We start from the raw sequence: 27,040 nt of genomic DNA on the forward strand, positions 1-27,040 counted from the left end.
CCTCCTCTCCCTCGGGACAAGGCAGAGTGAGTAAGGGGTCTGCGGGGCTCAACGGGGGGGATCCCCAACTTTGGGGGATGATCTGGGGCACAGTTAAGGTGCTGGGAGGGGCTCTGTGGGGGGCTCCCTCATTTTGGGGGGATGTTGATGCAATCCTGGGGGTGTTGGGGCAGAGTTAAGGTGATGGGCGGCTTCACGGGAGCTCCCCAACTTTGGAAGATGATGTTGGGGCAGAGTTGGGGTGCTGAGGGGCTCCGTGGGGGACTCTCTCAGTTTGGGGGATAACGCTGGGGCAGAGTTGGGGTGCTGAGGGGCTCCGTGGGGGTCTCTCTCAGTTTGGGGGATAACGCTGGGGCAGAGTTGGGGTGCTGAGGGGCTCCGTGGGGGTCTCTCTCAGTTTGGGGGATAACGCTGGGGCAGAGTTGGGGTGCTGAGGGGCTACACGGAGGCTGCCCACCCTTAGGAAATGAGATTGGGGTTGGGTCGGGAACTGGGGTTTTGGGGTGGGGTCTCCATACAGGCTCCCCCAGTTTAAGGGACGTCGCTGGGGGCAGAGTTCAGATGCTGGGGTTTGGGGGGGGGGGGGGGGGGGGGCGGGTTTCCATTACTTTAGGAGATGATGTTAGGGCTGCTGGGGGCAGAATTGGGGTGCTGATGGAGACTCCAGGGGGCGTCCTTGGAAGGACACCTTCCCCCCCTTGGTGCCCTACACTTTCAGAGTTACCCCTTCCCCCCCTCCCCTCACAGTCTCAGCCCTGACCGCAGCCCTGGATGAGGCAGAGAAGCCGCACCCCGACATGGGTACACCCCCCCCCCCTTCCCCCCAAAATCCAGATCCCACCACCATCCCCACAACGCATCCGTTCACCCCCACCTCCTCCGCAGCATCCCGCCCCTTCCTGATGTACAACAGAGCTCACAACATGTGCGTGGAGGCCAGGGGCCAGCAGCTGTCAGCGGCCCCGTGCCGTCCCCACGCGGTCACGCAGCGCTTCCAGTGGCTCCCGGGGAACCGACTGCGGAACGCGGAGCGGCGGCGGTGCGTCACGGCGGCCACGGGGCACAATCTGTCCGTGGTGACGTTGAAGCCGTGTCGGGAAGACGGGATGCTGCAGCGTTGGGAGTGCGGGGAAGGAGGGCTGCTGGCGTTGGCCGGGCACCGCTTGTATTTCAATTACGGTAACAACGTGAAGCACACGGTGATGCTCTACGTCGGGGACCGCGAGTGGAGTCGGTGGGTCGTGCACGGGAGCGGCGAGGATGTCTGCACGCGCTCCTGTCAGTCCCGGGTTTGCTCGGCCCTAAAGGGACCCAAACTCAGCCCCGCCCCAAACTGCCCCGCCCCGAACTCAGCCTCATCCCAAACTGCCCCACCCCAAACTCAGCCCAATTCAAAACCACCCCAAACCCAGCCTGACCCCAAACTGCCCCAGACTCAGCCCAACCCCAAACTCAGCCTCATCCCAAACTGTCCCAGACTCAGCCTGACCCCAAACTGCCCCACCCCAAACTCAGCCTGACCCCAAACTGCCCCACCCCAGACTCAGCCTCATCCCAAACTGCCCCACCCCAAACTCAGCCTGACCCCAAACTGTCCCAGACTCAGCCCAACCCCAAACTCAGCCTCATCCCAAACTGCCCCAGACTCAGCCCGACCCCAAACTCAGCCTGACCCCAAACTGCCCCACCCCAAACTCAGCCTCATCCCAAACTGCCCCACCCCAAACTCAGCCTCATCCCAAACTGCCCCACCCCAAACTCAGCCTGACCCCAAACTGCCCCACCCCAAACTCAGCCTGACCCCAAACTGCCCCAGACTCAGCCCGACCCCAAACTCAGCCTCATCCCAAACTGCCCCACCCCAAACTCAGCCTGACCCCAAACTGTCCCAGACTCAGCCCAACCCCAAACTCAGCCTCATCCCAAACTGCCCCAGACTCAGCCCGACCCCAAACTCAGCCTGACCCCAAACTGCCCCACCCCAAACTCAGCCTCATCCCAAACTGCCCCACCCCAAACTCAGCCTCATCCCAAACTGCCCCACCCCAAACTCAGCCTGACCCCAAACTGCCCCAGACTCAGCCTGACCCCAAACTCAGCCCAATTCAAAACCACCCCAAACCCAGCCTGACCCCAAACTGCCCCAGACTCAGCCTGACCCCAAACTGCCCCACCCCAGACTCAGCCTGACCCCAAACTGCCCCAGACTCAGCCCAACCCAAAACTCAGCTTCATCCCAAACTGCCCCACCTCAAACTCAGCCTGACCCCAAACTGCCCCGGACTCAGCCTGACCCCAAACTGCCCCACCCCAAACTCAGCCTGACCCCAAACTGCCCCAACCCAAACTCAGCCTCATCCCAAGATCAGCCTGGCCCCAAACTGCCCCAAACTCAGCCTGGCCCCAAACTGTCTCATCCCAAACTCAGCCTGATCCCAAACTGCCCCAGACTCAGCCCGACCCCAAACTCAGCCTGACCCCTAACTGCCCTAAAACTCAACCTCAAACTCAGCCCAAACCCAAACCGTCCCAAACTCACCCTGACCCCAAACTCAGCCTTAACTTTGAAAGGATGTGTTTTAAACTAAACCCAAACTGCAGAAGAGCCCTAATCCTAACCCAGAACTAGTTCTAAATTATTTAACCTAATCCTAAACTGCCCCAAACTCAGCCCCAAAACCTTGAAGGAACATGGCTTAAGCTGAATTCAAATTGCAACAGACTTCTAACCCTAAACCAGACCTAATCCTAAATGATTTCACCCGACCTTAAACTCAGCCCTAACCTTAAACAGACACAGCTGAAGCTACTACACCCAGGCTGCAATGGGGTCTGAACACGTAATGCAGCTTGTAATCCTAAAAATATAGGATTGAACCTAATTCTAATCTAGTGTAAACCCTAATCTAGCCTAAACCCAGGACTAACCCCAAATATACCCTACAGCACTTAAACCAACCCCAATCTAGCCCAAACCCCAATAATCCTAACCCAGCCTTAATCCTAAATCTGTGACTCAAGGTCATCCTCATTTAGCTCTAACACTGGTGCAGCCCTCACCCTAAATAAACCCCAGTGGGACCCTGACCTTAATCCAACCACAACCCTAAAGACACAAGGCTTCAGCTAACCCTAACTTAACCCCAAATTCTAACCCTAGCCCCCAAATACACAGGACTCAAGCTAAACCCAAACCCCAGTGGGGCCCTAGCTCAGTATAACCCTAAATACACAGGATCAAACCTCATCCCAATCCAGCCCAACTCCGGACGGGGCTGCCCCCATTTAATGGGGTCTCACAGCTCGATTTGGGGTAACCCTTTTGTGTCCCCTCCCCAGGTTGCCCCATTTGCCCCCAGGGTTGGACCTATTTCGGGGGATCGTGTTATTTCTACTCCAAAACAGCAAACACGTGGGACAGTGCTCGGGGCTTCTGCTCGGCCCACGGGACACAGCTCCTGGAGGTGGACGGCCCCGAGGAGAAGGTGACCCCAAACCCTGTCCCCTAATCCTACACCTGATGCTATCCCAATTCCTAATCCAAATCCCAGCCCGAAATTAAGCACTAATGATAGGATTCCTTTCTACCCAATCCTAATCATCACAATTTACATGTACAGGATTTGGATTATAGGATTTTAGATAGCGTAGACCCCAGTAATCCCCAATCCTGCTTCCCCCACCCCAATCCTGTTGTCCCCCCACCCCAATCCTGCTGTAATCCCTAATCCTACTGTCCCCAACCCCAATCATGCTGTCCCAAACCCCAATCTTACTGTCCTGAACCCCAATCCTGCTGTAATCCCTAATCCTGTTTCCCATCCCAATCCTCCTATAATCCCTAATCCTAATGCCCCCAACCCCAATCCTCCTGTAACCCCTAATCCTGCTGCCCCCCAACTCTAATCCTACTGTTCCCAACTCTAATCCTACTGTCCCCAACCCCAATCCTAATGTTCCCAAACCTAATCCTGCTGTAATCCCTAATCCTACTGTCCCCAATCCCCAATCATGCTGTCCCAAACCCAAATTTTACTGTCCTGAACCCCAATCCTGCTGTAATCCCTAATTCTGTCCCCACCCTAATCCTGCTATAATCCCTAATCCTACTGTCCCCAACCCCAATCCTCCTGTAACCCCTAATCCTGCTGCCCCCCAACTCTAATCCTACTGTCCCCAACCCCAATCCTAATGTTCCCAAACCTAATCCTGCTGTAATCCCTAATCCTACTGTCCCCAACCCCAATCATGCTGTCCCAAACCCCAATCTTACTGTCCCAAACCCCAATCCTGCTGTAATCCCCAATCCTGCTTCCCCCACCCAATCCTGCTGTAATCCCTAATCCTACTGTCCCCAATCCCAATCATACTGTCCCAAACCCAAATTTTACTGTCCTGAACCCCAATCCTGCTGTAATCCCTAATTCTGTCCCCACCCTAATCCTGCTATAATCCCTAATCCTACTGTCCCCAACCCCAATCCTCCTGTAACCCCTAATCCTGCTGCCCCCAACTCTAATCCTACTGTCCCCAACCCCAATCCTAATGTTCCCAAACCTAATCCTGCTGTAATCCCTAATCCTACTGTCCCCAACCCCAATCATGCTGTCCCAAACCCCAATCTTACTGTCCCAAACCCCAATCCTGCTGTAATCCCCAATCCTGCTTCCCCCACCCCAATCCTGCTGTAATCCCTAATCCTACTGTCCCCAATCCCAATCATACTGTCCCAAACCCAAATTTTACTGTCCTGAACCCCAATCCTGCTGTAATCCCTAATTCTGTCCCCACCCTAATCCTGCTATAATCCCTAATCCTACTGTCCCCAACCCCAATCCTCCTGTAACCCCTAATCCTGCTGCCCCCCAACTCTAATCCTACTGTCCCCCACCCCAATCCTGTTTCCCCCCACCCCAATCCTGCTGTAATCCCTAATCCTACTGTCCCCAATCCCAATCATGCTGTCCCAAACCCCAATCTTGCTGTCCTGAACCCCAATCCTGCTGTAATCCCTAATTCTGTCCCCACCCTAATCCTGCTATAATCCCTAATCCTACTGTCCCCAACCCCAATCATGCTGTCCCTAACCCCAATCCTCCTGTAACCCCTAATCCTGCTGCCCCCCAACTCTAATCCTACTGTCCCCAACCCCAATCCTAATGTCCCGCACCCCAGTCCTCCTGTAATCCCTAATCCTGCTGCCCCCAACCCTTTATTATCCTCCTGCAACCCCAAATCCTGCCATCCCCACCCCTGTCTGTCCTCTGAATTGCCCCCTAGCCAAAAAAACAAGCCCCCAAATTTCCCCCAAGCCACCCCACCTCGGAAAGTGATTGCACTGGTATCGGGCAGGGCAGCGTTTGGGGGAGGGGTATATGGCATCGGGACCTACCAGGCCCTGGGACCTGCTGTCCCCGAGGGTCCTTTGAGGGGGAGGTGACAGCACTGCTGTCCCCAGGCTCACATCCAGACCACACTGCGTGACTCCTCCTGGCTCGGCATCAGGGACGAGGAGCTCGAGGGCACCTGGAAACGAGCAAACGGGTCCATCCTGAGCCGGGAACGCAGGTATAGCCTGGCCTCAAGGTGACAAGAATAACCGGGGCGGGGGGGGAAAGAAAGGGGGGGGTGGGAAAGAAGGGGAGGGGGGGCCTTAAAGTTTGTCACCCCCCATCCTGTGGTTTTGTCACAGCTCGTGGCACTGGAGCGAGCCCAACGGCGGGCAGCAGGAGAACTGCGCCGTGGTGCGTGTGGATGGGATGTGGTACGATTACCCCTGCAGCAGCCGACTGCCCTGGGTGTGCGAGGGGCAGCCCTGGGTGTGCGAGGGGAAGCCCTAAAAGCGTGTGGGGGACACACGTGTGGAGAGGACCCCCTCCTCTCCACCCCAAGATCCCGTTCCCAGCTCACCTCCGCTCGCTTGGCACGTCCGACCCGTTGCGGTGTGGGATTCGGTTTCCAAACTCCAACACGTCCGGTTTGGGGTTTTTGGATGGATGCTCTGAGCAACATTTGGGGTCTCTGAAGGGAAATAAATGTGTGTGCAAAGTGAGATCCCGCTGCAGAGATGTCTGTTTTGGGGTGGGGAGCACTGCACCCACAGGGTGGTGTGATGGGTGATAACGTGTTGGCAGACTTCTGCAGGGGGGTTCTTGGGCCCCCCACAAATATCCAAATATATAACAAACACCCTCCAGATCCCCAAATAATCTCCCAAACGGACCTACCCTGAAGCGTCCCCAAAATACCCCTCAGGACCCTCCAAAATAGCCCTCTGGGTACCCCCAAAATACCCCTCAGGCCCTTCCAAAATAGCTCTCTGGGCACCCCCAAAATACCCCTCAGGCCTCTCCAAAATAGCCCTCTGGGTACCCCCAAAATACCCCTCAGGCCTCTCCAAAATAGCTCTCTGGGCACCCCCAAAATGCCCCCAAGCTGCCACATATCTTCCCAGGTCACCCACATACCCCTCAAAGAACCCTTGAAGCTCCCAGAAATAACCCCCCAGACCCTGGAAAATAACCCCAGACCCCCAAATACCTCCCAGATACCCCAAATCCCCCCTCAGAACTCACCCAAAAAGACTTTCAGACCTCCGAGTAATCTCCCATATCCCCTCCAAACCCCTCAGGGCTCACCAGGAAACACCTGCAGACCCCAAAAGCCCCCCAGATTTTCCCCCCAGTACCCCTCATATAGCACTAAATACCCACCCAGACCCACAGATACCCCTCAGACCCTGAAATCCCCCTTCAAAACCCCTCCAAAATACCCCTAGACCCCCAGTATTACCCCAAATTCCCCCAAACTCCCCTCAGATCCCCTAAATACCCTCAGATCCCACAGTTACCCCTCTGGCCCCCAAATTCCCCCTCAGAACTCCCCCAAAATACCCCCAGACCCCCAGTAACTCCCCCCCATATTTCCTCCAAATGCCCCAAAGGCCCCCCAGATACCCCTCACATCCCCAAATACCTCCTCTAAACCCTCAAGAAACACCCCTGGACCCCCAAAGCCCCCCTTATCCCCCCCAAAACAGCCCACATCCCCCATATCCCCCCCAGACTCCCAATTACCCCTCTGACCCCTGAATTCCCCCTCAGAACTCCCTCAAAATACCCCCAATAGCCCCCCCAGGTTTCCCCCAACCCCCTCCAGCCACCCCAAATCCCCCCAACACCCCTCCCATCCCCCAAATACCCCCTCTAAACCCTCAGAAAACAACTTCAGACCCCCAAAGCCCCTCAAAGACCCCTCCAACACTCCTCTGACCCCCAAATATCTCCTCTAAACCCTCAAGAAACACCCCCAGACCCTCAAAGCCCCCCCAACACCCCTCAAATCCCCCAAATTTCCCCTATAAACCCGCAGGAAAACAACTCCAGACCCCCAAAGCCACCCCAAATCTCCCCCAACACCCCTCTTATCCCCGAAATACCCCTCTAAACCCTCAAGAAACACCCCTGGACTCCCAAACTTCCCCCATATCCTCCCCCAACACCCTTCTGCCCCCCAAAAACCCTCTCTAAGCCCTCAGAAAACAACTCCAGACCCCCAAAGCCACCCCAAATCTCCCCCAGATCCCCCCCCAACACCCCTCTGACCCCCAAATACCCCCTCTAAACCCTCAGAAATCCACTCCAGACCCAAAAAGCCCCCCGGATCCCCCCCAACACCCCTCTGACCCCCAAATACCCCCTCTAAACCCTCAGAAATCCACTCCAGACCCAAAAAGCCCCCCCAGATCCCCCCACAACACCCCTCTGATCCCCAAACAACCCCTCTAAATGCTCAAGGAACACCCCTGGACCCCCAAACTCTCCCCAAATTCCCCCTCTAAACCCTCAGAAAACAACTCCAGACCCCCAAAGCCACCCCAAATCCCTCCCAAACACCTTTTTGACCCCCCAAATCCCCCTTTTAAACCCTCCATAAACACCCACAGTAAACCCCCAATCCCCCCCCCCTCCCCCCAATTCCATCACACCGCTCCCCATCTCTCTGGGCACACATCCATTACAGGGGGAAGGGCAGGGTGAGGAGGAGGAGGGGGTCTGGCATTGACATGTTGGGGGGGAAGGGGGGTCCGGTGGTACCGGCGTGGGGGTGGGGGGGGGTCCCGGATGGCGGTACCGGGGTTTGCGGCCTACATCTCCCGGCAGCGCTCCCGGCGGTATCCCAGGAATGCGCGGCTCGGGATGGCGGCCCCGAGGCTGCAGGGCCCGGCTCGCTGAGGGGACGGAACCGGAGCGAGGGGGATCGGGTGGAGGGAAAAGAGCCGGGCTGAGCGGAGGAACCGGACCGGGCTCGGTTGAGGGCGTAGGACCGAACCGGGCCGGGCCATGGCGGAACCGCTGCTGCGGAGGACCTTTTCTCGGTTACGGGGTCGGGATCGTCCGCGGAGGAAGAAATCGGACGGCAAAGAGAGAGGTAACGGGGCTGTGGGATGGGGGTGGGGGTGGGGTGGCAGCCCCCAGGGCCCTCCTGTCCTTAGAGGGATCCCCCTCACCCTATAAGGGACCCCAGTGTCACCCCCAGGTCCCTCCTGTCCCCAAAGGGAGCCCCATCACCCCGGGTCCCTCTATAAAGGACCCCAGTGTAACCCCTAGGTCCCTCCTGTCCCCAAGGGGATTCCCTTCACTCCGGGACTCTATAAGGGACCCCAATGTCACCCTCAGGTCTCTCCTGTCCTCAGAGGGATCCCCATCACTCCAGGACCCTCTGTAAGGGACCCCAGTGTCACCCCCAGCTCCCTCCTCTCCTCAGAGGGATCCCCATCACCCTATAAGGGACCCCAGTGTCACCCCCAGGTCCCTCCTGTCCCCAAAGGGAACCCTATCACCCCAGGACCCTCAGTAAGGGCCCCCAGTGTCACCCCCAGGTCCCTCCTGTCTCCAGAGGGTACCCCATCACCTCCAAGTCCCTCCTGTCCCTCTATAAGGGACCCCAGCATCAGCTTGGGGTCCCTTCTGCCCCTCCTGCCAACCCTTGGACCCTTTTCCCCTCTAGGAAGGGACCTCCATCATCCCAAGTGCCGTAAGGGAGGGTCCTCGATGACACTCTGGGGTTCCCCAAGGGATCCCTGTCACCCCAAATCCCTACTGTCTCCCAGGGACAGAACCCCAGCATCACCCCATGTCCCACCTCCTTTCCCCAAGAAAGGTTTCCAGGGTCCCTCTGGAGTCCCTCCTTTCTCCTGAGGTATCACCCCAGATTCTTCCTGTCCCATAAGGAAGGGCCCCGGTATCAGCCCAAGTCTCCTAAGGAATGGTCCCCAATTTCACCTCAGCTTCCCCCCTGTACTTTTAAGGGTCCTCTGTTACCCCATGTCCCCTCATCCCTGAGGGAAGGGTCCTCACTGTCCCCTTAAGGAAGATTTTCCAATGTCACCCTGGGGTTCCCCCTGTCTCTTAAGGAAGGGACCCCAATGCCACCCTGGGGTCTCTTCTTCCCCTCTCAAGTAATCCCCTCCAACTTTGAGTCCCTTTTGCCCCCAAGGAAGGGACCCTCATCACCCAAGGTCCCTCCTGTGTCCCAAGGAAGGGACCCCAGTATGACTCTGGGGACCCTCCTGTCCCCTGAGGTATCACCATCACCCCAGATCCTGCATACCCCGTAAGGAAGGTACCCTCCTGTCACCCCAGATCCCTCTTGGCCCCTGGAGAAGGGTTGTTGGTGTCACCTTGTGGTCCTTTTCCCCCGTGGAAGGAGCCCCCATTGCCCCAGATCCTGCCTGTCCCACAAAGAAGGGACCCCATTGTCACCCCATATCCCTCCTGTCCCTCAGGGAAGAGACCTCAGTTGTACCTTGTGTCCCTCCTGCCCCTCTAGAGCCCACCCCCTCATACCCTAGGGTCTTCTGGGGATACGTGGACAGAATGTGGGGGGGGGGGGGGGGGGAAAGGGTTCAGAGTGCACCCGGGGGGCTGTAGGGAATCAGGATTCAGGACACCCCAACGTGACTGACAGTTGGGGTGCAGGGGCTGGCGGGATGCAGGAAGCAGGGTGATCCCCACTGAGGTACAGCCCCGGGTCTGTTGGGGTGCAGCAGGGCCCAGTTGTGCCCCTCCCCCCCCAGTGCTCCCCCCCTTCTCCCCCCCCCCCCCGAGGACGGTGGGAGTGCAGCAGTGCAGCTGTAAACAACCGGAAATCCCTCTTGGCAGCGGTTTGGGGCAAGGAGGGTGGGCGGGCAGAAGGACACTTGAGGAGACCAGACGGAGTCGGGGGGGGGGGGGGGGGGAAGGGCTGAGCCTGCCCTTTCCTCCCCCCTCAGAGCATCCCCAGCCCAGCCCTGACGCATCAGCAGACCCCGAAGTGTCCCCGGAGCCTTCAGCATCCCGCAGGCAGAACTGGGCTCGCTTCTCCGGTCGTCATCCCCCTCCCAAAGCCCCCCCGGAGGGGCTGGAACCCAGCGAGCAGGATGCAGCCAGCAGCACCCCACCATCCGCTGCACATCCACCCAGCGAGGAGCCCCCGGAGCTGAAGAGGAGGCGGATGCAGCGGAGCTCAGCGGTCCCGGTCGGAGCCCCGGGCACGGTGCATACCTGCAGAGCCTGGAAAGGAGCAGCCGACACTGGGTGCTGTCCTCGGGGAAGGCAGCAGGGCTGGACGAGGCGGGTGGAGGAGGCACCGAGACGGAGGTCGGAGCGGGAGGCAGCGAGGGGGAGATCTGGTACAACCCCATCCCCGAGGACGAGGACCCTCCGAAGCCATGCAGGGAGGATGGCAAAGGGATGGCAGAGAGCTCCGGAGCCCGCGGCGTGGAGGAGCTGGCTGCTGCCAGGAGCCAGGCTTGTGGTGTGTGGTGGGCCCTGGTCCCCTTGTCACCACCTCAGGGAGTGTCCCCTGTGCACCCCACGGTGTCCACAGCACCTTTGTTCTTTATGCGTTCCCCATGAGGCCTCCGGACCCTGAGGTCCTCAAACCCAATGATCTCCGTTGTCCTTGTCCCCGAGGGTGCCACTTCCTAGGTGCTGTGGTCCCCATTCCTTCCCTGTCCCCCGGTGTCCACAGTCCCTGTCCCTCTGTGACCCCTCCCCCCCTTCAGACCTCGCAGCGTCCCCACCGTGTCACCGGGACATCTCCTGGACCCCACTGTTTCCATCAGCCTCCCTTCTCCCAGACACATCCCACAGTCTTTGCTCCTTTGTCCCTCACAAAGGAAGGATCCCCAGCATCATCCTGTCCCCCAAGGAAGAAACCCCACAACACTGTCCCCAGGCCAGCTGCCCCCCAACCCCCACACTCCCCAAACCTCTCTGTTCCCCAGCACGGCATCTCAGCCCCCCAAAACCCCTCCCTTCACCCCACAGCCATCCCCAGCCTCCCTCTCACCCTTTCTCTCCCCCGCAGCAAAGATGCCCATCCCCTGCGTGAGCTCGGGGACAGCACTCCCACCCCCATCCCCCCCCGCCAGCCCCGGTGCCACCAAGAAGAGCCGCTCCCTCAACAAAGTGAAGTCCCCGGGCACCGTGCGCCGGTCTCTCCATGAAGATGAAGAAGCTCCCGGAGCTGAGGAGGAAGCTGAGCCTACGCAGCCCTCGGCCGAGGGGACAGGAGGGTGGGCACGTCACCTTCCGACGCCCGCAAGGAATCCAGCAACGTCATCAGCCGTTATCATTTGGACACCAGCGTGGCCTCGCTGCCTCGGATCAAAGCAGCCAGCAAAGGGGGTTACCTGAGCGACGGGGACTCGCCGGAGCTGCCGGCCAAAACCGGGTCACGCACCGAACCTGAGGATGGAGACATCGGGCTGGACGTGGCAGCATTCCGACCCTATAGCTGTGGGGATCTGCCCCGGGGTGGGCAGCACATCTCCGGGTTGGTCAGCGTGCACCTTGTACGGCGTGCGGGATCTGAAGCCGCCTCGTGCCGAAACGCGGGAGGTTTTCTGCGTGCTGCAGGTGGACGCGGCCAACCGGGCTCGCACGGCCCTGCTGCCCTGCAAGGCAGCTTTCCTCGGCCTCAACCACACCTTCAACCTGGAGCTGGAGGGAGCGCAGCTGCTCAAGGTGATCGTCTTCTCCTGGGACCCTTCCTCCTGCCGCAACCGCCTCTGCTGCCACGGCACCGTGGTGCTGCCCCACATCTTCCGAGGTGGGTACGAGGGCTCCGTTTTTGGGGTCGGAGGGATTTAGGGGGGTGGGTTTGGCACGACGCTTCGCTCTGCTCTCCGCAGGCAGCCGGGCCCAGCAGCTGGCGGTGCAGCTGCAGCCTCGTGGTGTCCTCTTCTCCAAGTTCACTTTGGTGGAGCAGTGGGAAGGCCCCGGCGAGCGTGAGCCCCGCGTCTTCGGCGTGGAGCTGGGCCAGCTGGTGGAGAGGGAGAAAACAGCCACCAAAGTGCCCCTGCTCATCCAGAAGTGCGTGGCCGAGATCGAGAAACGGGGGCTGAAGGTGAGTGGGGGGGGGGGGGGGGGTCATAACACCCAGTGGGGGTCTGCCCGGCTGTCACCGTGGTCACGCTGTCCCCGTTCTCAGGTGGTTGGGCTGTACCGCCTCTGCGGTTCAGCTGCTGTCAAGAAGGAGCTGCGCGACGCCTTCGAGAGGGACAGCGCGGCCGTGACGCTGTCGGAGCAGCTCTACCCCGACATCAACGTCATCACGGGTCAGTGCTCACCCCACAGCCCCCCCCAGCACCCCATCACCCATCAGGTCGCCCCCAGCACGCGTGGAGACCGCCCTGATGTCCCCCCACCCCGTGCTTTTCTCCCCGTAGGGATCCTGAAGGATTACTTGCGGGAGCTGCCCACCCCGCTCATCACCCCCACGTTGTACCACGTTGTGTTGGAGGCCATGGCCAGGCGGCCCCCCCGGGCACCCCCGGCTGAGCGGGACGCTGTCACGCTGCTCGACTGTCTGCCTGATGTGGAGAAGGTGGGTGCTGTCAGCTCAGCTCAGCTGTGGGGAGGGATTGCAGGGGGGAGATCCCACTGCCCCTCAGCCCCTGGGGTCTCCTCCGCTCTTATTTCTGCATCAGTGCCACCCGCAGCGTGGCGTGTCCTGTTGTCACTTCCCACGTCCCCGTGTCACCTCCCTCCTCCGATGCTCCCTGAGCATTTCTGAGGGTTTCCAGAGCCCCAACATCTGCGGTGTGACTCTGGGGACTGTCTGCAGCCAATCGTTTCCCCTTGGAAAAGCACTGTTCTGGGCTTCCTGAGCTTAGGGGGAACCTGTCACCTCAGAGGACGTCCCCTCTGATGCCACCTTGTCCCCCACCAGGCCACGCTGACGCGACTCCTGGACCACCTCAGCTTGGTGGCCTCTTTCCATGACTTCAACCGCATGAACTCGCAGAACATCGCTGTCTGTTTCGGGCCGGTGCTGCTCACCCAGAGCCAGGAACCCCGGCGTGGTGGCACCGCTGCTGTCCCCAGGAGCTATGCCCACAGCGAGGACATCGCCAGTGCCGTTGACTTCAAGAGGCACATCGAGGTGCTGCACTACCTGCTGCAGACCTGGCCGGGTGAGCAGGAAGGGGGGGGGGGGGGACGACACCCGTGACCCCCACCCTGTGGGAGGGGACCTGTGGCACTCCTGTGGCTGCCCCATAGCCCACTGCAGCAGATGTGACCCTTCGATGTGGGTGCCCTGGGGCCCTGCTCTCCCCATTTGCAGTCTCTGTAGCCCCCCCAGCCCCCTGTGTCTGCCTCGTGGCCCCCCCCGTGTCCTGCTTCCACCTCGTCCCTGCAAAAAGGCCACCAGTGTCCCCCCATTATTCACCAGCTGCTCCATGCTCCCCCCACGTCCAGCAGCTATCCCAGGGTCCCCCATTTCCATCTGATCGAGGCCTCCCCATCTCCTCAAGTAGGCCTGAAGCCCCCCATTTTTCCAGCAGCTTCTCCATACCCCCCCCCCCCCCAAAATTCTGCCATCGCTCTCGGGTCCACCATCCCCACCCAAACAACCTGGGGTCCCTCCACCTACAACAGGGTGGGTCCCCAATTTCCAGCCACCATTTATCCTCTCCTCCTTTCCACCCTCTCCCTCCGCCAAGTCACCTTTCCACGCCCGATGACCCCTCCCCCTTCTGCGACGCGACACCCCCCGACCTCTACTCTCTCTCCACAGCCCCACGTTCCTCCCTGGCCCCCCAAGTGCCACCCACCCACCCAACCCACCCACGGCAGCCACCCCTGCGCCTGGACCTGCTGGACACGGCCGTGGTGGCCCGCCACCGCCCTCGGGGTCCCGAGAGCCCCCCCAGCAACCGCTACGCCGGCGACTGGAGCATCTGCAGCCACCACTTGGGGGCTTACGACGAGGTGACAACCGGTGACAGTGACAGCCGGGCCGCGCACCGCCGGACCCTCTTCGTGGCCGATTTCGGTCTCGGTGACGATCCCGAAGCGCCCTTCGGCCCTCGGCTCAACCTCAAAGACTTCGACGCTCTCATCCTCGACCTGGAGAGGGAGCTTGCCAAACAGATCAACGTCTGCCTGTGATGGCAGCGCCGGTACCGCTGGGAGAGCGACCAAAACAGCAAGCACTTGCCTCTCGTTGCCTTCGATTTGCACAGTGCCGAGCAGAAGGGACCCCCAACGCAGAAGGTGACGCCGGATCTGGGGGACCCCGGCCCCATTGGGGTGGCCACCCCCACCCCCCGAACCCCGCTGCACCTCTTCCCTGCACAGCCACGCTCCCATTTTTGGGGAGGGGGGCGTAGGGGTGGGACCTCGTGCTCGGGGTGTTACTATGGCCAAATTCTGCCCTCAAGTGCCTCTTTGTCCCCTTCGCCCTTCCCCAGCGACCCCCTCCGTGGGTGCCCCCTCCCCACAATCAGTATTGACAAGGGTCCATGACCTCCATCGCTCAGGCTGGGGGAGGGGGGCACAATGTCCCCCTCCCCATCACCCTCCTATGCTCATGGGGGGGCTCCCTAGAACCCCCTCCCCATTTCTGCCGCTCTGAGGACGGCGATGGCACTCCCTCCCATCCCCATGAGCGGCATCGGGGACCCCCTGCCCCCCATTTTTTTTTGTCCCACCCCCCCTAATTATTTTTTGGGGGGGGTTGTGCTGCCGGTACGGGAGCGCTGAGCTTTATTTATTACCCGAGCTTCGTGTGTGTGCGGATGGACTGCAGCCAGCAGAAAAAATTCCCCCCCCAACCCTTCCTGCCACAAAAATAAACCCAGCACCAGTGTTAAGAGTGGGTTGGGGGGGGAGGAAGGGGGGGCAGGAGTTAAAATGACCCCCCCCTAAAACAAAAACCAACCCAACCAGCCTTGCTCAGTATTAGCCTTACAGGAACCAGCTGAATGTGAACGCACCGGCCCCGCCGGGCTGAGCCAGCAGTGTTAAATGCTCGGGTGGGGGGGGGGGGCAGCAATGCCAGCATGGGGGGGGGGCTCAGGGACACAGCTGTCCCCTCCCACCACACTGGTGTGACCTGCCACCCCCCTGCCCTGCCCACCCACCGCCTTGTCACCGTCACCAGCAATAAAGGACACAAGCTGCACTGCGTGTGTGCGTTGGTGTCACGTGGAATGGGGGGAGGGGGGAGGGGGGGGGAGGGGCAGAGCCACTTTTGAGTGGGGGGATTGTGGGGGGGTGGGGGGGGGGGGTGTCCCCAAATGGACGGCGCACGGGCGCTGCTTTATTGCGAGGGGACATGGGCAGCACCTCCGTGTCCCGCTTCGTTTGGGGACGATGTGGGGGGACGATGGGAGGGGATGATGGGGGGGATGATGGGGGGGGACGAGGGCACAGCCCCTACACGGACACGGAGCCGTCCCGGAAATCGGTTTTGCCGATGAGGGCGTTGATGAGGACGGGGCGGCCCCGGTGGCACTCATCCTGCGCGGCGCGGAGCACCGCGTCCAAGCGCTCGCGGTCCGACCGTCCCAGCACGAAACCTCTGCCCCCCAGAGCTTCGGCCGCCGCGTGGTAATCTGCAAAGGGGGGGACAGGGGAGGGGGGGGACAGTGGGGTGACACGCTCAGAGTGGGGTGACGTGGTGCTGCCAGGCGTCCGCTGATAACCCTTAGGGTGGCAGCGTCACCTGGGGTGGATGGAACTGAGGGGACACGGAGCCACCAAGCGTGGTCTGATCTTCAGGGTGACGTGGGGACAAGGATGGCACGGTCTGGGGTGACACTGTGCCACCAGGGGGACAGGGGGACACAGATCAATCTGAGGTGACACTGTGCCACCAGGTGTGGCTGAGTGTGCCCCAGGGTGACGTGGGGACAGCAGGGATGGCACAAGCTGTGGTGACCAAGTGCCACCAGGCACGGCCTGATCCGAGGCAACACGGTGCCACCAGGCACAGCCCAAGCCGCTCCATGGTGACACAGTGTCACTAAGTGTCCCCAAATGAGGGGACCTGTCCCCAACACGCATCGGGGATGGCACTCACCCACGAACTCGAGCCCACACGCCACGTTGCTGCCCAGCATGGCCACCTGCTCCCGGGCAATCTGGCTCCAGCACGCGTCGTTGCCCACCAGTGCGATGACAGGAGTCTGCAGGGGACAAAGGACAGGGCCACCCCACCTGGGTGACACCCCACGACGAGGACAACACCCCACATCCCCTCCCCACAGACCCCATTCTGCCGCCACCTCACCTTGTGCCGCACGAAGGTGTCGAACTCCATGAGGCTGTAGCCCAGGGAGCCGTCACCGTAAATGATCCAAACCTGGCAGGTGACATTGGGGAGGGGACAAGTGACACGGGACACCGTCATCCCCACGCTGTGTCCCCGTTTTCCCCCCACCCCATACCTCTGCTTCGGGTCGGCAGAGCTTGGCACCGAGCGCGAACCCACCGCCGACTCCCAGCGTGCCGAAGGCGCCTGGGGACACAACAACCGGTGTCACCCTTCGGTGTGTGAGTGTCCCCAGTGGTGACAGTGCACTGGGGGGGGTCCTCACCGGGGTCCAGCCAGGAGAGGGGACGTCGGGGACGCACGATGTAGGCAGCTGTGCCCACAAAATCCCCCCCGTCGGCCACCAGGAGGCTCTCGGGGGGCAGCAGCGCGTCCATGTGGTACAGCAGATCCATGAGCAGATCCATGGGGTTCAGGTGCTGCAGGGTTGGGGTCGCCGCCTTCTCCCTGGTGGGGAGAACCCCCGCCCCAAAGAGGTGAGCTTGCTGCCCCCAAAGTGGAGATGGGGTCGTGCTCTGCCGTTGGAAATGGGATGGGAGCCCTTCGAAGCAGAAAGGGGCTGAGGTTTCCCACCCCAAAACAAGATGAGAACTCGAAATGGGGTAGCCCCCCCCCCCCCCCAGAATGGATACAGGACCCCCACTCCAGCTATGGAAGCTGCTGTCCCTGTCCCATCCCAATGCCTATCTTCCTTGTCCCCATCCCCATGTCTGTCCCATCCCTTTCCTCATACCTGTTGCCTTCCCCCTCCTGTCCCTATCCTGATGCCTGTCCTCATCTTAGTCCCCTCTGTGTCCTCATCCCTGTCACATCCCCATGCCTGAACCCAAACCTGTCCCCATCCCCATGCCAATCCCTGTCCCTATCCCCATCTCAGTCCCCATCTTCACTCCTGTTACCTTCCCCAAGCCTGTCCCCATGCCAATCTCCATCCTCATCCCCTCTTCAGAGTTCATCCAACCCTGTCCCTGTTCTGATGCCTGTCCTTGTCCCCACCTCCATCCCTGTCAACTTCCCAAACCCATTCCTATCCCTACACCAATCCTTGTCCGCATTCCCATTTCGGTCCCAACCCTCAAGTCTGTCCCCATGCCCTGTCCGTGCCTGTCCCTAACCCCATGCCTGTCACCTTCCCGAGCCCATCACTGTCCCCAAGCCTGTCCCTGTCCCTACCCCCATCTCAGTCACCATCCCTGTCCTCATCCCATGCCCATCCCTGACCCCAAGCTTCTCCACACCCCAATACTGGTCCCCATCCCACGCCTGTCACCCTCCTCAAGCCATCCCTGTACCCAAACCTGACTCTATCACGATGCCTGTCCTTTTCCCCATTTCCCATCCCCATCTCAGTCCCCATCCTTGTCCTGTCCCCACCCCATCCGTTGGGCACTCACCTGTTTGCCCTCTCCTTGCGCTGCTCAGCCTCCCGCAGCCTCTGCATCCACTCTGTGGGGCAGGAGAAGCCCCGCAGCCGCCGTGCCAGCCCCACCACAAAGGAGGCAGCATCACCTGCAGAGAATGCACAGCTCGCCCCATCCACCACAGAAAAATCCTATCCCTCGGACCCCAAACCTGGCTGAATTGCACCCAAAATCCAGTTCTGTTTGACACCATACTACTACTTCAGTTAGACCCCCCCCAAAACGGCTCCATTGGGCCCCAAAAAAGGGGAGCTGACCCTAAACTGGCTCTGCTGGGCCCCAAAAAGTGGCAGCAAACCTGACTGCACTGACCCAAACTCACTTCTGTTGGATCCCACGCCTGGCTTGGTTGGAAGCCAACATCTGTATCAGCTGAGCCCCAAAACTGACTGAACCCAAACCCAGCTTTGTTGGACCCAAATCATTTGGATGCGAAGAAGTGTCTCAGTTGGATCCAAATCTGTCTGAAATGGCCCCAAACCTCAGCTCTGTTGAACCCCAAACCTGCCTTGCACGGACCCCAAAGTGGCTCTGTTGGACCCCATAAACCTCTCAGCCCACCTCAACCCCACCTCCACCCGCCCTACAGAATGGGGACAGCAGTGGGGATGAGGGGGCTGTCCCCCCAAGACATGAGGATGGCAGTGGGGACGTTGTCACCTTGCACGGCGAGCGTGGTCGCCAGAAGACGTCAGCATTACGTAGGAGCTGCGCCCGGTCCCGGTTGACGGTGATGATGACGGCCCCACGACCAAAGAGACGCCCATAGGAGAGGCGGAAATCACACACAGAGCCTTTGGGGAGACACAGGGGATGAGACGTGGGGACAAAGGGATGCTGTGGGGTGTCCCCATGCCATCCCAGCCCTGGGGACCCACCTGCCAGCAGCACCAGGTCGCGTCGCGTAGGGCGTCACGGCGGTTGTGGCGCAGGAGGAGAGGGCTCTCAGGGGGCAAAAGCCCCCGTGCTGCCCCACCGAGGTAGCAGGGGATGCCTAGGGCTTCCAGGGCGTCCCTGCGTGCCCCGAAAGCAGATGGATGAACCCCAAAAAAGGGCTCGGTTGGAACATGGGATGGGTTCGGTTGGTGGACCAAAAGTTGGCTTGGTAGGAGCCAAGATCGGTTTGGTGGAACCCAAAAGGTCATCACCGAAGCGTCTGATTGCACCCCAAACCCATTCATCATTCCCAAGCTAGCTGACCCCAAACCATTCCCTCTGACCCCAAACCACTCAATTTTTTCCAGACTGGATGACCCGAAGACGCTCAGCTGTCCCCACCACCAGCTCCTCCATCCCCAAACAGGATGATCCATCTCCCAGAAAGCACCGTTGTCTCCAAACCAGCCCCTCTGCCCCCAGATCACTTCATCCATCCCCAAACTGGATGAGCCATCCTAAAACAGATGATACTCCAAGAAGCTCAGCTGTCCCCAGACCATTTCTTCCAGTCCCAAACCAGCTGATCTGTCCCCAAACCTGCTCGCTTGTCCTCAGACCGTATCCTCTGACCCCAAGCTCACCGGAGCTCCTCGGCCGGCGTGGGTGGCAGCAGGGCCTGGCTGCCCACCAGCACCAGTGGCTTTGTGGCACGGCTCACCAGCTCTGCACAGCACTGCACCTGCCACCCCAAAAAACGGCTCCATCAGACCCCAAAAACTGGCTGAATTGCCCCCAAATCTCAGCTTTGCTGGACACAAAGCCTGGCTTGGTTGGATCCTCAGAACTGGCGCAGTCGTCCCCAAAAAACAGCTCAATCATGCCCCAAAAAGTGGCTCAGTTCAGCCCCAAAAGAAGCTGAATTGCCCTCCTAAACCATTCTTTTCAGACCTCCCCCAAAAGTGGCTCCATCATCCCCCAAATCTAGCCCACCCGGGCCCCAAACCAACCGAATCGTCCCCAAAATCCCAATGAAGGTAGGACAAACCCAACCTCATCCTCCGTAGCCAACGGCACCTTCACGGGCAATGGGGTGACGTCCCGGGACTCCCAGGCACCCGCAAAGAGGTTACGGACATAATTCTGGAGGTACCTGACAGAAAGAGGACGTTTTGGGTCTGTCCAGCCCTTTGGGGTCACTGGGAGCACCCATGGGTGGGGGGGGTGGGACGGGTGCTCACCACTGCACCAGTTTTCCCGCAGCCCCCGGGCACTCTTGGGGCCGCCCACCTCCTTTTCTACCACGTGGAAGGGGTAGAGGACATCGATGGGGAGCTCCACGAAGACGGGACCTGTGGGGGTACGGGGGGTGACCCAAAAACTGAATGCATTGGGGTGACAGCGACGGCACCCAAAGCAGCACCCCCAAAATACCACCAGCACCCATAGGGGGTGAGGTCACCCTAAATCCCCGCAGGGGGTGCTTTTGGGTGTCCCCTTATTGCAGCAGGGGTCCCAAACGTGTGGACGGGTGGGAACGAGGGGACCCTAAAAAACGAACGTAGTGGGGTTGACGCAACAGAACCCAAAGCATCACGCAAAATATCACCCGCAAAGGGTGAGGGTCACCCAAAATCCACGCGGGGGTGGGGGTGGGGGGTTGGCTTTGGGGTGCCCCTTCACGGTACCGGGGGTCCCCGACTGTGCGGTGGCGATGGCGTGGCGGAGCGTGGGGACGATCTGGCGCACGGTGCACACGGACACGCACGCCTTGCACAGCGTCCTAAACAGAGACAATCTGGTCGATGTCCTGCAGCGCTCCACGTCCCTGCAGGGAAACCCACCCCCCCCCAAAAAAAAAAAAGACCCCCCAAAATGAGTGAAAACGCCCTACCCATAAAATGGGGCACGGGGTGGGGGTTTCAATCCCTCGGCTCGTCCACCCTACAGACCTTTTGCAGCGAGGCGGCCGCCCCACCGATGAGAAGCAATGGGGATTCGGCCATCTGCGCGTTCTTGACGGCCGTCACCGCGTTGGTGACACCGGGGCCGGCAGTGACGGCGGCCACACCGATGCGACCTGAGGGAGGGAATCCATTTTGGGGTGGGAATAAATGGGGAGAAAGATGTTGCCCGGAGAAACCGCGGCCCCACAGAAGTGGGGTAGCCCTATCCCCCCAAATCCTCCGTCCTTTGGGGAAGAGGGCGGTGTTGGCCGTGAGATCGATGTCGCCTTATCTTGTGGACACTGGAGATCCCAAATTTGGTTGGGGTGGGAATAAATGGGGGAGTGACATGGTCACCGAGAGATCCACTGTGGCTCCACTCAACTGGGATGCCACAAAACTGGGACACCTCCAAAACTCTTCCTTTGAGGAAGAGGATTGTGTTGGCCATGAGCTCTACCTCTCCTCAACCATCGACACTGGAGATCTCAATTTCGTTTGGGATGGGAATAAATAGCAAGAACTCTCTCACTGAGAAACCCATGGAGTGGCTCCACTCAGCTGGGATCCCACAAAACTGAGATACCCCAAAACACTCCATCCTTGAGGAAGAGGATTGTGTTGGCCATGAGCTCTACCTCTCCTCATCCCATTGACACTTGAAACCCCAAACTGGTTTGGGGTGAGAATAAATTGGGAGAAACATCCCTATGAAAAGGCCCTTAGAGTGCTCCACTCAACTGGGATCCCACAAAACTGGAACACCCCAAAAACCCTCTGTCCTTTGGGGAGGAGGACTGTGTTGGCCATGAGCTCTGCCTCTCCTCATCCCATTGACACTTGAAACCTCAAACTCGTTTGGGGTGAGAATAAATTGGGAGAAACCCCTTTAAGAAAAGACCCTTAGAGTGCTCCACTCAACTGGGATCCCACAAAACTCTCCATCCTTTGGGGAAGAGGATTGTGTTGGCCATGAGCTCTACCTCTCCTCAACCCATTGACACTGGAGATCCCAAATTAGTTTGGGGTGAGAATAACAGTGAGAAATCTCTCACTGAGGAATCTACCGTGTGCTCCACTCAACTGGGATCCCACAAAACTGAGACACCCCAAAACCCCTCCATCCTTTAGGGAAGAGGAAGGCATCCCCCACAAGCTCTGCGTTGCCCTTTGGTTCCTTTGCCCCTTCTGTACCCGAGAGCCTGGAGACAGCGTCGGCGGCGAAGACGGCGGTGGCCTCGTGCCGTGTGTCCACCACACGGATGCCCACCTTCTCAGCAGCCACCAGGATGGGTGAGATGTGGCCACCAGCCAACGCGAAGACGAAGCGGACGCCGTGAGCCTTGAGCACATCGGCCACCAGCTCGCCACCGTGCCGGGGGCTTTTGGGTTCCACCTGCGTGGTGAGAAGGGCGAGGGGTTAGAAAATAAGGGTGGATTTAATCCCCCCCAAAATGGTGTTTTCTTGCTCATTTTACCCTACCTTGTGGAAGAGCTGGTAGAGGAGCCCCAAGTGATGGGCCACCCCGAGCAGTGCCACGGCCACTGTCACCAGGAGCACAGCACTGGCACAGCCCACGGCAGCGAGGAGATCCATGGTGACGCTGGGGACAGGACATGACAACACCAAAGTGTCACCAACTGCTGTGATGGAAACCCCTGTGAGATGCGGTGGCACCAAATGGCGATGGAACAGTGGGGGTGACAACCTCAAAGTGTCACCCACCGTCACAATGGGAGATGTGGGGGCACCAAATGGGGATGGGACACAAAGGGGTGGTGACAACCTCAAAGTGTCACCCACCATCATGATGGGGGAACCCCCTTGAGATGCGGTGGCACCAAATGGGGATGGAACAGTGGGGGTGACAACCTCAAAGTGTCACCCACCATCACGATGGGAGATGTGGGGGCACCAAATGGGGATGGGACAGAGGTGGTGACAACCTCAAAGTGTCACCCACCATCACGATGGGGGAACCCCTGTGAAATGTGGTGGCACCAAATGGGGGCACATCCCAGGACCACCAGTGGGGTTTACAATGCCAGCTCAACCGTGGTGGTGAATTAAAGCTGGTTAATTGAAGCCAGCTAATTGAGCCCATCCTATTCCCAAGCTCATTTGCATAATTGCAGCCTAATGAAGGTGTCCCGGAAGAAGCAGGGATGGATAACACCAAGCCCTGCCCCATTTCCCCTAGGGGAAGGGACGTTATGTTAATTTTGGGGCGCAGAATGTCACCGGATGGGTGACATTTTCAGGCTGCTGTCCCCCCTCCCCCCCCCGAAGGCACCGTACCTGCTGGGTGACAAGGAGATGACAAGAAGGTGACAAGCAGCGAGGACAGCCCCTGTGGGGAAGGGGTTGAGCTCATCCCTGGTGGGTTTTATTCGCCCCCAATTCACCGCAGGTCCCCTACGTGGGGACCCTTCTGTCACTGTGCCCTGATTGTCCCCACGGCCGATTCTGGGCTCAGTGCCACTTGTCTTCTTGGCCACAGTGCCCCTTGACCACGCTGAAGCCGCCGAATTCTTACTGTGTCACCTCCCCACGCTAAAGCCACCCCGTCCTATCCCTGTCCCCATGCTGTCCCCTCCCCTCAAACTCCTCCCAGTATCTGTGCCCCCCTCCCCCACACTCCAATACTCTTACCACCCCTGTGCTGCCCGAGGACCCCCGTTTCCACGTCACCCCCCCCCCCCACAGCCCCAGTCACACTCCAAATTCCAATGCCACCCCCCCAAGTTCCGTGTCACCCACCCCAAACCCACATCGCACCCCTCTCCCTCCCCCCAACCCTGCCCTATATCATTCCCACCCCCGACCCCGATTCTAATGACACGCCCTCAACCCCACGTCCACCCCACAGCCCCACGTCCCCCCCAGTCCCATGCCACACCCCCCCCGAGACCCATGTCCCATATTACCCCCCCAACTCAGTCCCATGCCAGCACCCCCCCCATTTTAAGACCACCCCCCATTCCAAGGCAGCCCCCCAATCCCATATCACCCCCCCGCCCCCCTACCGACCCACCCTCCCCTATGTCCCCATGTCACACCCCCACACCTCTATGCCCCCCACCGCCACTTTCTCGTTCCGGAAGAAGCGCCCCGCCCACACCTGGAGACCACGCCCACACCTGGAGACCACGCCCACTCACGCTTGGCCACGCCTCCTCCCCCTCCGCACCGTTCTTCCGGGGGGTGGAAATCGCGGAGCCGCCGGGATCACGTGACGCACTCTTCCGCCGCCGCTCTCACGTTGTCATGCCTCGCACTGTCACGTGACAGTTCATCTGCGCGCGGATTGGAGGATAAGGGGGTGGACCCGATGGAAAAGAGGGACGGGGCTTAGGACGGAGGGGCGGGAACAAAATGGAATGGGGGCGGGGCCACGACACCTGACCCCCTATGGGGTCTCCCATAGGGGTCTCTCCTATGGGTGTTTCCCATGGGGTTCAATATGGGGCGGGGGGGGTCTCATTAGATGTCTTATATGGGGGGGAGGGGTCTCCTAGCGTGTTTTCCTATGGGATATCATATGGAGTCTCCCATAGGGGGGGCCTCCTATGGGGGTTTTATTTGAGGGGTCTCACAAGGGGTCTCCTATGGGGGTTTCCATTTGTGTCCTATTTGAGGGGGCCTCCTATGGGGGGTTCTCATATGGGCCGGGGTCTCCTATGGGAGTTTACCACGGGGTCACATACAGGGAGGGTCTCCTAAGGGGGGGTTTCATATAGGGATGGGTTTCCTATGGGGAGGGGTCTCCTATTGGGGTCCCCTGTGGTATCTCATATGGGGGAGAATCTCATATGGAAGACTCCATGGGGTCTCATTTTTTTTTGGGGGGGGGTGAGGGGAGGAGTCTCCCATGTGTGGAAATCTCACACGGGGAGGGGTCTCCTACGTTGGGATCTCATGGGGGGGGTCTCCTTCGTGGGGATCTTATATAGGGGGGGGAGGCATATGGAAAAGATCTCCTATGAGGGGAGGGGGGGGGGGGGGTCTCCCATAACTAGAAGCGTCTCAAGGGGTCTCCCGTAGGGCGGGGGTCTCTCTTGTGAGCTCCCCTGTATTGAGGGTTGGGGGGGTGGGGCACCCCACACCCTCCGCGCCGGGGAAGTGCCCGCCCCCAACCCCGTCGGGGATTTCCTGCTCCTCCCCCTCCGTGACGGAGCAGCGGAGTTTCCTACGGCGGAGCCGGGACGGAATTTCTCCCTTCCACCCACCCCCCCCCCCCTCGATCCTCCTCCCTCCCCCCCTCGTTCCCCCCCCCCACCGCAGCTCCCGGCACTCCGCGAGGAAGGGGCAGCGGCTTCCCGGCTGTGCGACAAAGAAGGGGGGGGGGGAGGGGGAGGGGGAGGGGGTGGAGCGAGAGAGAAACCCCCGCAACGGGAGACTCCCATAGGAGATCCCCCCCTCCCCCCATGATAGACCCCATAGGAGACCCGCAGGATGAGCCCCCCCCCCCCCTCCTAGGAGACATCTCTCCCCCTCAGTATGAAAACCCAGGAGAGACACTGTCTCCTCCGGTATGAGGTCCTCATAGGAGACCCCCCCTCCCCCCCCCAACAACGAGACCTCCATGGGAGACCCCTCCTAGATGAGACCCCATAAAAGATCCCCCTGAGAGACGCCCACCCCCCCCATACGAGATTCTATAGGAAACATCCATATAAGTCACCCCCCCCACACCATATCAATCCCATGGGAGAAACCTGCCCCCCATAGGTGACCCCCCCCCCCCAATAAGCCAGCCCCCCATGGGTAACCCCTCTAAATTAAAGTTCCCACACGAAACATTCACGGAAGGTTCCCTCCATAGGAGACCCCATGGGTGACTCCCCCCCAGCCCCCCCATTTCCATATGATGCTCATAGAATCCCCCCCATGAGAGACCCCCCACATATGAAACCTCATAGGAGAACCCCCCCCCCCACCCCCTTTCTTATGACACCCAAAGAATCTCCCCTATGGTAGACCCCCCCATACGAAATCTCATGGGTGACCCCCACCCTTCCATGTGAGATCCCATAGGGCCCCCCCCCCCCCCCTTCTAAATTGCACCCCCTGAAGCCCCCCATGGTAGACCCCCTCACATGGGAGACCCCCTTGGTGACACCCCACTTCCACATAAAACCCCATAGAAGACCCCCCCCCTTTCCATTTAACACCCATTGAAGCCCCCCATAGGAGACCCCTCACTTATGAGACCCCCATGGGACACCCCCCCTTCCATACACCACCCAAAGAAGCCCCCCCATGGGTGACACCCCCATACGAAACCCCACGGGTGACACCCCACTTCCATATAAGACCCCATAGGAGACCCCCTCCTTGCATTTAACACCCACTGAAGCCCCCCCATGGGAGACACCCCCATACAAAACCCCACGGGTGACACCCTACTTCCATATAAGACCCCATAGGAGACCCCCTCCTTGCATTTAACACCCACTGAAGCCCCCCCATGGGAGACACCCCCATACAAAACCCCATGGGTGACACCCCACTTCCATATAAGACCCCCCCCCTTGCATTTAACACCCACTGAAGCCCCCCCATGGGAGACACCCCCATAGGAGACCCCATAGGAACCCCCCCCACACCTTCCACACTCCACCCACAGAAACCCCCCTATCGGAGACCCCCCCCCTCCCCTACGAGACCCCCACATCAGACCCTAACATGACACCCCCTCCCATCCCCCCACCCTCCAAGCACCACTCGGAGGTGGGGACAGACCGGAGCGGCCCCGTCCCACCCCCGGGGGCGGGGGACACCCCGCTCCCCCCCCCCCCCCCCCCCTCCGGCTCTGTCCCTCTATAAGCGCTGCTCCGCCGTTCTCCGCCCGCCGCGATGTCACTCCCCGCTCCCCCCCCGCACCGTTCCCTCCACCGCCGCCGCCGCCGCCGTTTCCTCCTCCCGGTGTTCGCCGCCGTCGGTGCCGCCGCGTTCGGAGCCGCCGCTTCCGCCGCTGTCGTTGTGCTCTTCGTGCTCCGCGGGGGGACCCGTCCGCAGGTTGGGGGGCGGGGGGAAAGGGGGGGGTCCGTCTGTCTGGCCGTCAATCCAGGGCTCTGTCCGTCCGTCTGTCTGTCTGCCCATCTTTCTGGCTGGCTGTCCGCCCACCTGTCCAGGTATCCGTCCATCTGGCTGGCTGTCTCTCCATCCATCTGTCCAGGTGCCCA

General features: G+C 60.1%; 3 protein-coding genes across 3 annotated transcripts; 2 read left to right on the plus strand and 1 right to left on the minus strand.

The window, feature by feature from the left end:
* The first annotated feature begins 877 nt into the window (after positions 1–877).
* LOC136059806 (CD209 antigen-like protein C) lies at positions 878–5,970 on the plus strand. Its single transcript, XM_065753944.1, has 4 exons — positions 878–1,278; positions 3,340–3,485; positions 5,459–5,568; positions 5,693–5,970. The coding sequence occupies exons 1-4, from the start codon at positions 903–905 to the stop codon at positions 5,838–5,840; spliced, it is 780 nt and encodes a 259-aa protein (XP_065610016.1). The 5' UTR covers positions 878–902; the 3' UTR covers positions 5,841–5,970.
* Positions 5,971–8,305: 2,335 nt separating this feature from the next.
* SYDE1 (synapse defective Rho GTPase homolog 1) lies at positions 8,306–14,476 on the plus strand. Its single transcript, XM_065753937.1, is given in 12 exon segments — positions 8,306–8,430; positions 10,274–10,480; positions 10,483–10,797; positions 11,353–11,480; positions 11,482–11,562; positions 11,564–11,836; positions 11,838–12,096; positions 12,179–12,393; positions 12,478–12,604; positions 12,716–12,873; positions 13,219–13,462; positions 14,068–14,476. Coding segments are annotated over 12 exon segments (2,469 nt in total). The 5' UTR covers positions 8,306–8,342; the 3' UTR covers positions 14,442–14,476.
* Positions 14,477–15,691: 1,215 nt separating this feature from the next.
* ILVBL (ilvB acetolactate synthase like) lies at positions 15,692–24,020 on the minus strand. Its single transcript, XM_065753963.1, is given in 21 exon segments — positions 15,692–15,889; positions 16,357–16,462; positions 16,567–16,638; positions 16,724–16,794; positions 16,874–17,055; positions 18,003–18,117; positions 18,690–18,704; positions 18,707–18,823; positions 18,908–18,928; positions 18,931–19,043; positions 19,550–19,647; positions 19,959–20,058; positions 20,147–20,165; positions 20,168–20,257; positions 20,594–20,702; positions 20,704–20,733; positions 20,858–20,985; positions 22,046–22,247; positions 22,335–22,455; positions 23,151–23,202; positions 23,972–24,020. Coding segments are annotated over 19 exon segments (1,881 nt in total). The 5' UTR covers positions 22,449–22,455; positions 23,151–23,202; positions 23,972–24,020; the 3' UTR covers positions 15,692–15,710.
* Positions 24,021–27,040: the final 3,020 nt, after the last annotated feature.

This window comes from Cyrtonyx montezumae, unplaced genomic scaffold, assembly GCF_038088225.1.
Source record: "Cyrtonyx montezumae isolate F1298 unplaced genomic scaffold, pur_monq_1.0 scaffold_86, whole genome shotgun sequence".
Taxonomy (NCBI): Eukaryota; Metazoa; Chordata; class Aves; order Galliformes; family Odontophoridae; genus Cyrtonyx; species Cyrtonyx montezumae.

What these genes read in the sequence shown, in the direction of transcription:
- LOC136059806 (XM_065753944.1), top strand. Translation starts at nt 903, where the DNA reads ATGTACAACAGAGCTCACAACATGTGCGTGGAGGCCAGGGGCCAGCAG. An exon ending in GGATGTCTGCACGCGCTCCT is followed by an intron (nt 1,279 to 3,339) that starts GTCAGTCCCGGG and finishes TCCCCTCCCCAG; the next exon opens with GTTGCCCCATTTGCCCCCAG. An exon ending in TGGACGGCCCCGAGGAGAAG is followed by an intron (nt 3,486 to 5,458) that starts GTGACCCCAAAC and finishes TGCTGTCCCCAG; the next exon opens with GCTCACATCCAGACCACACT.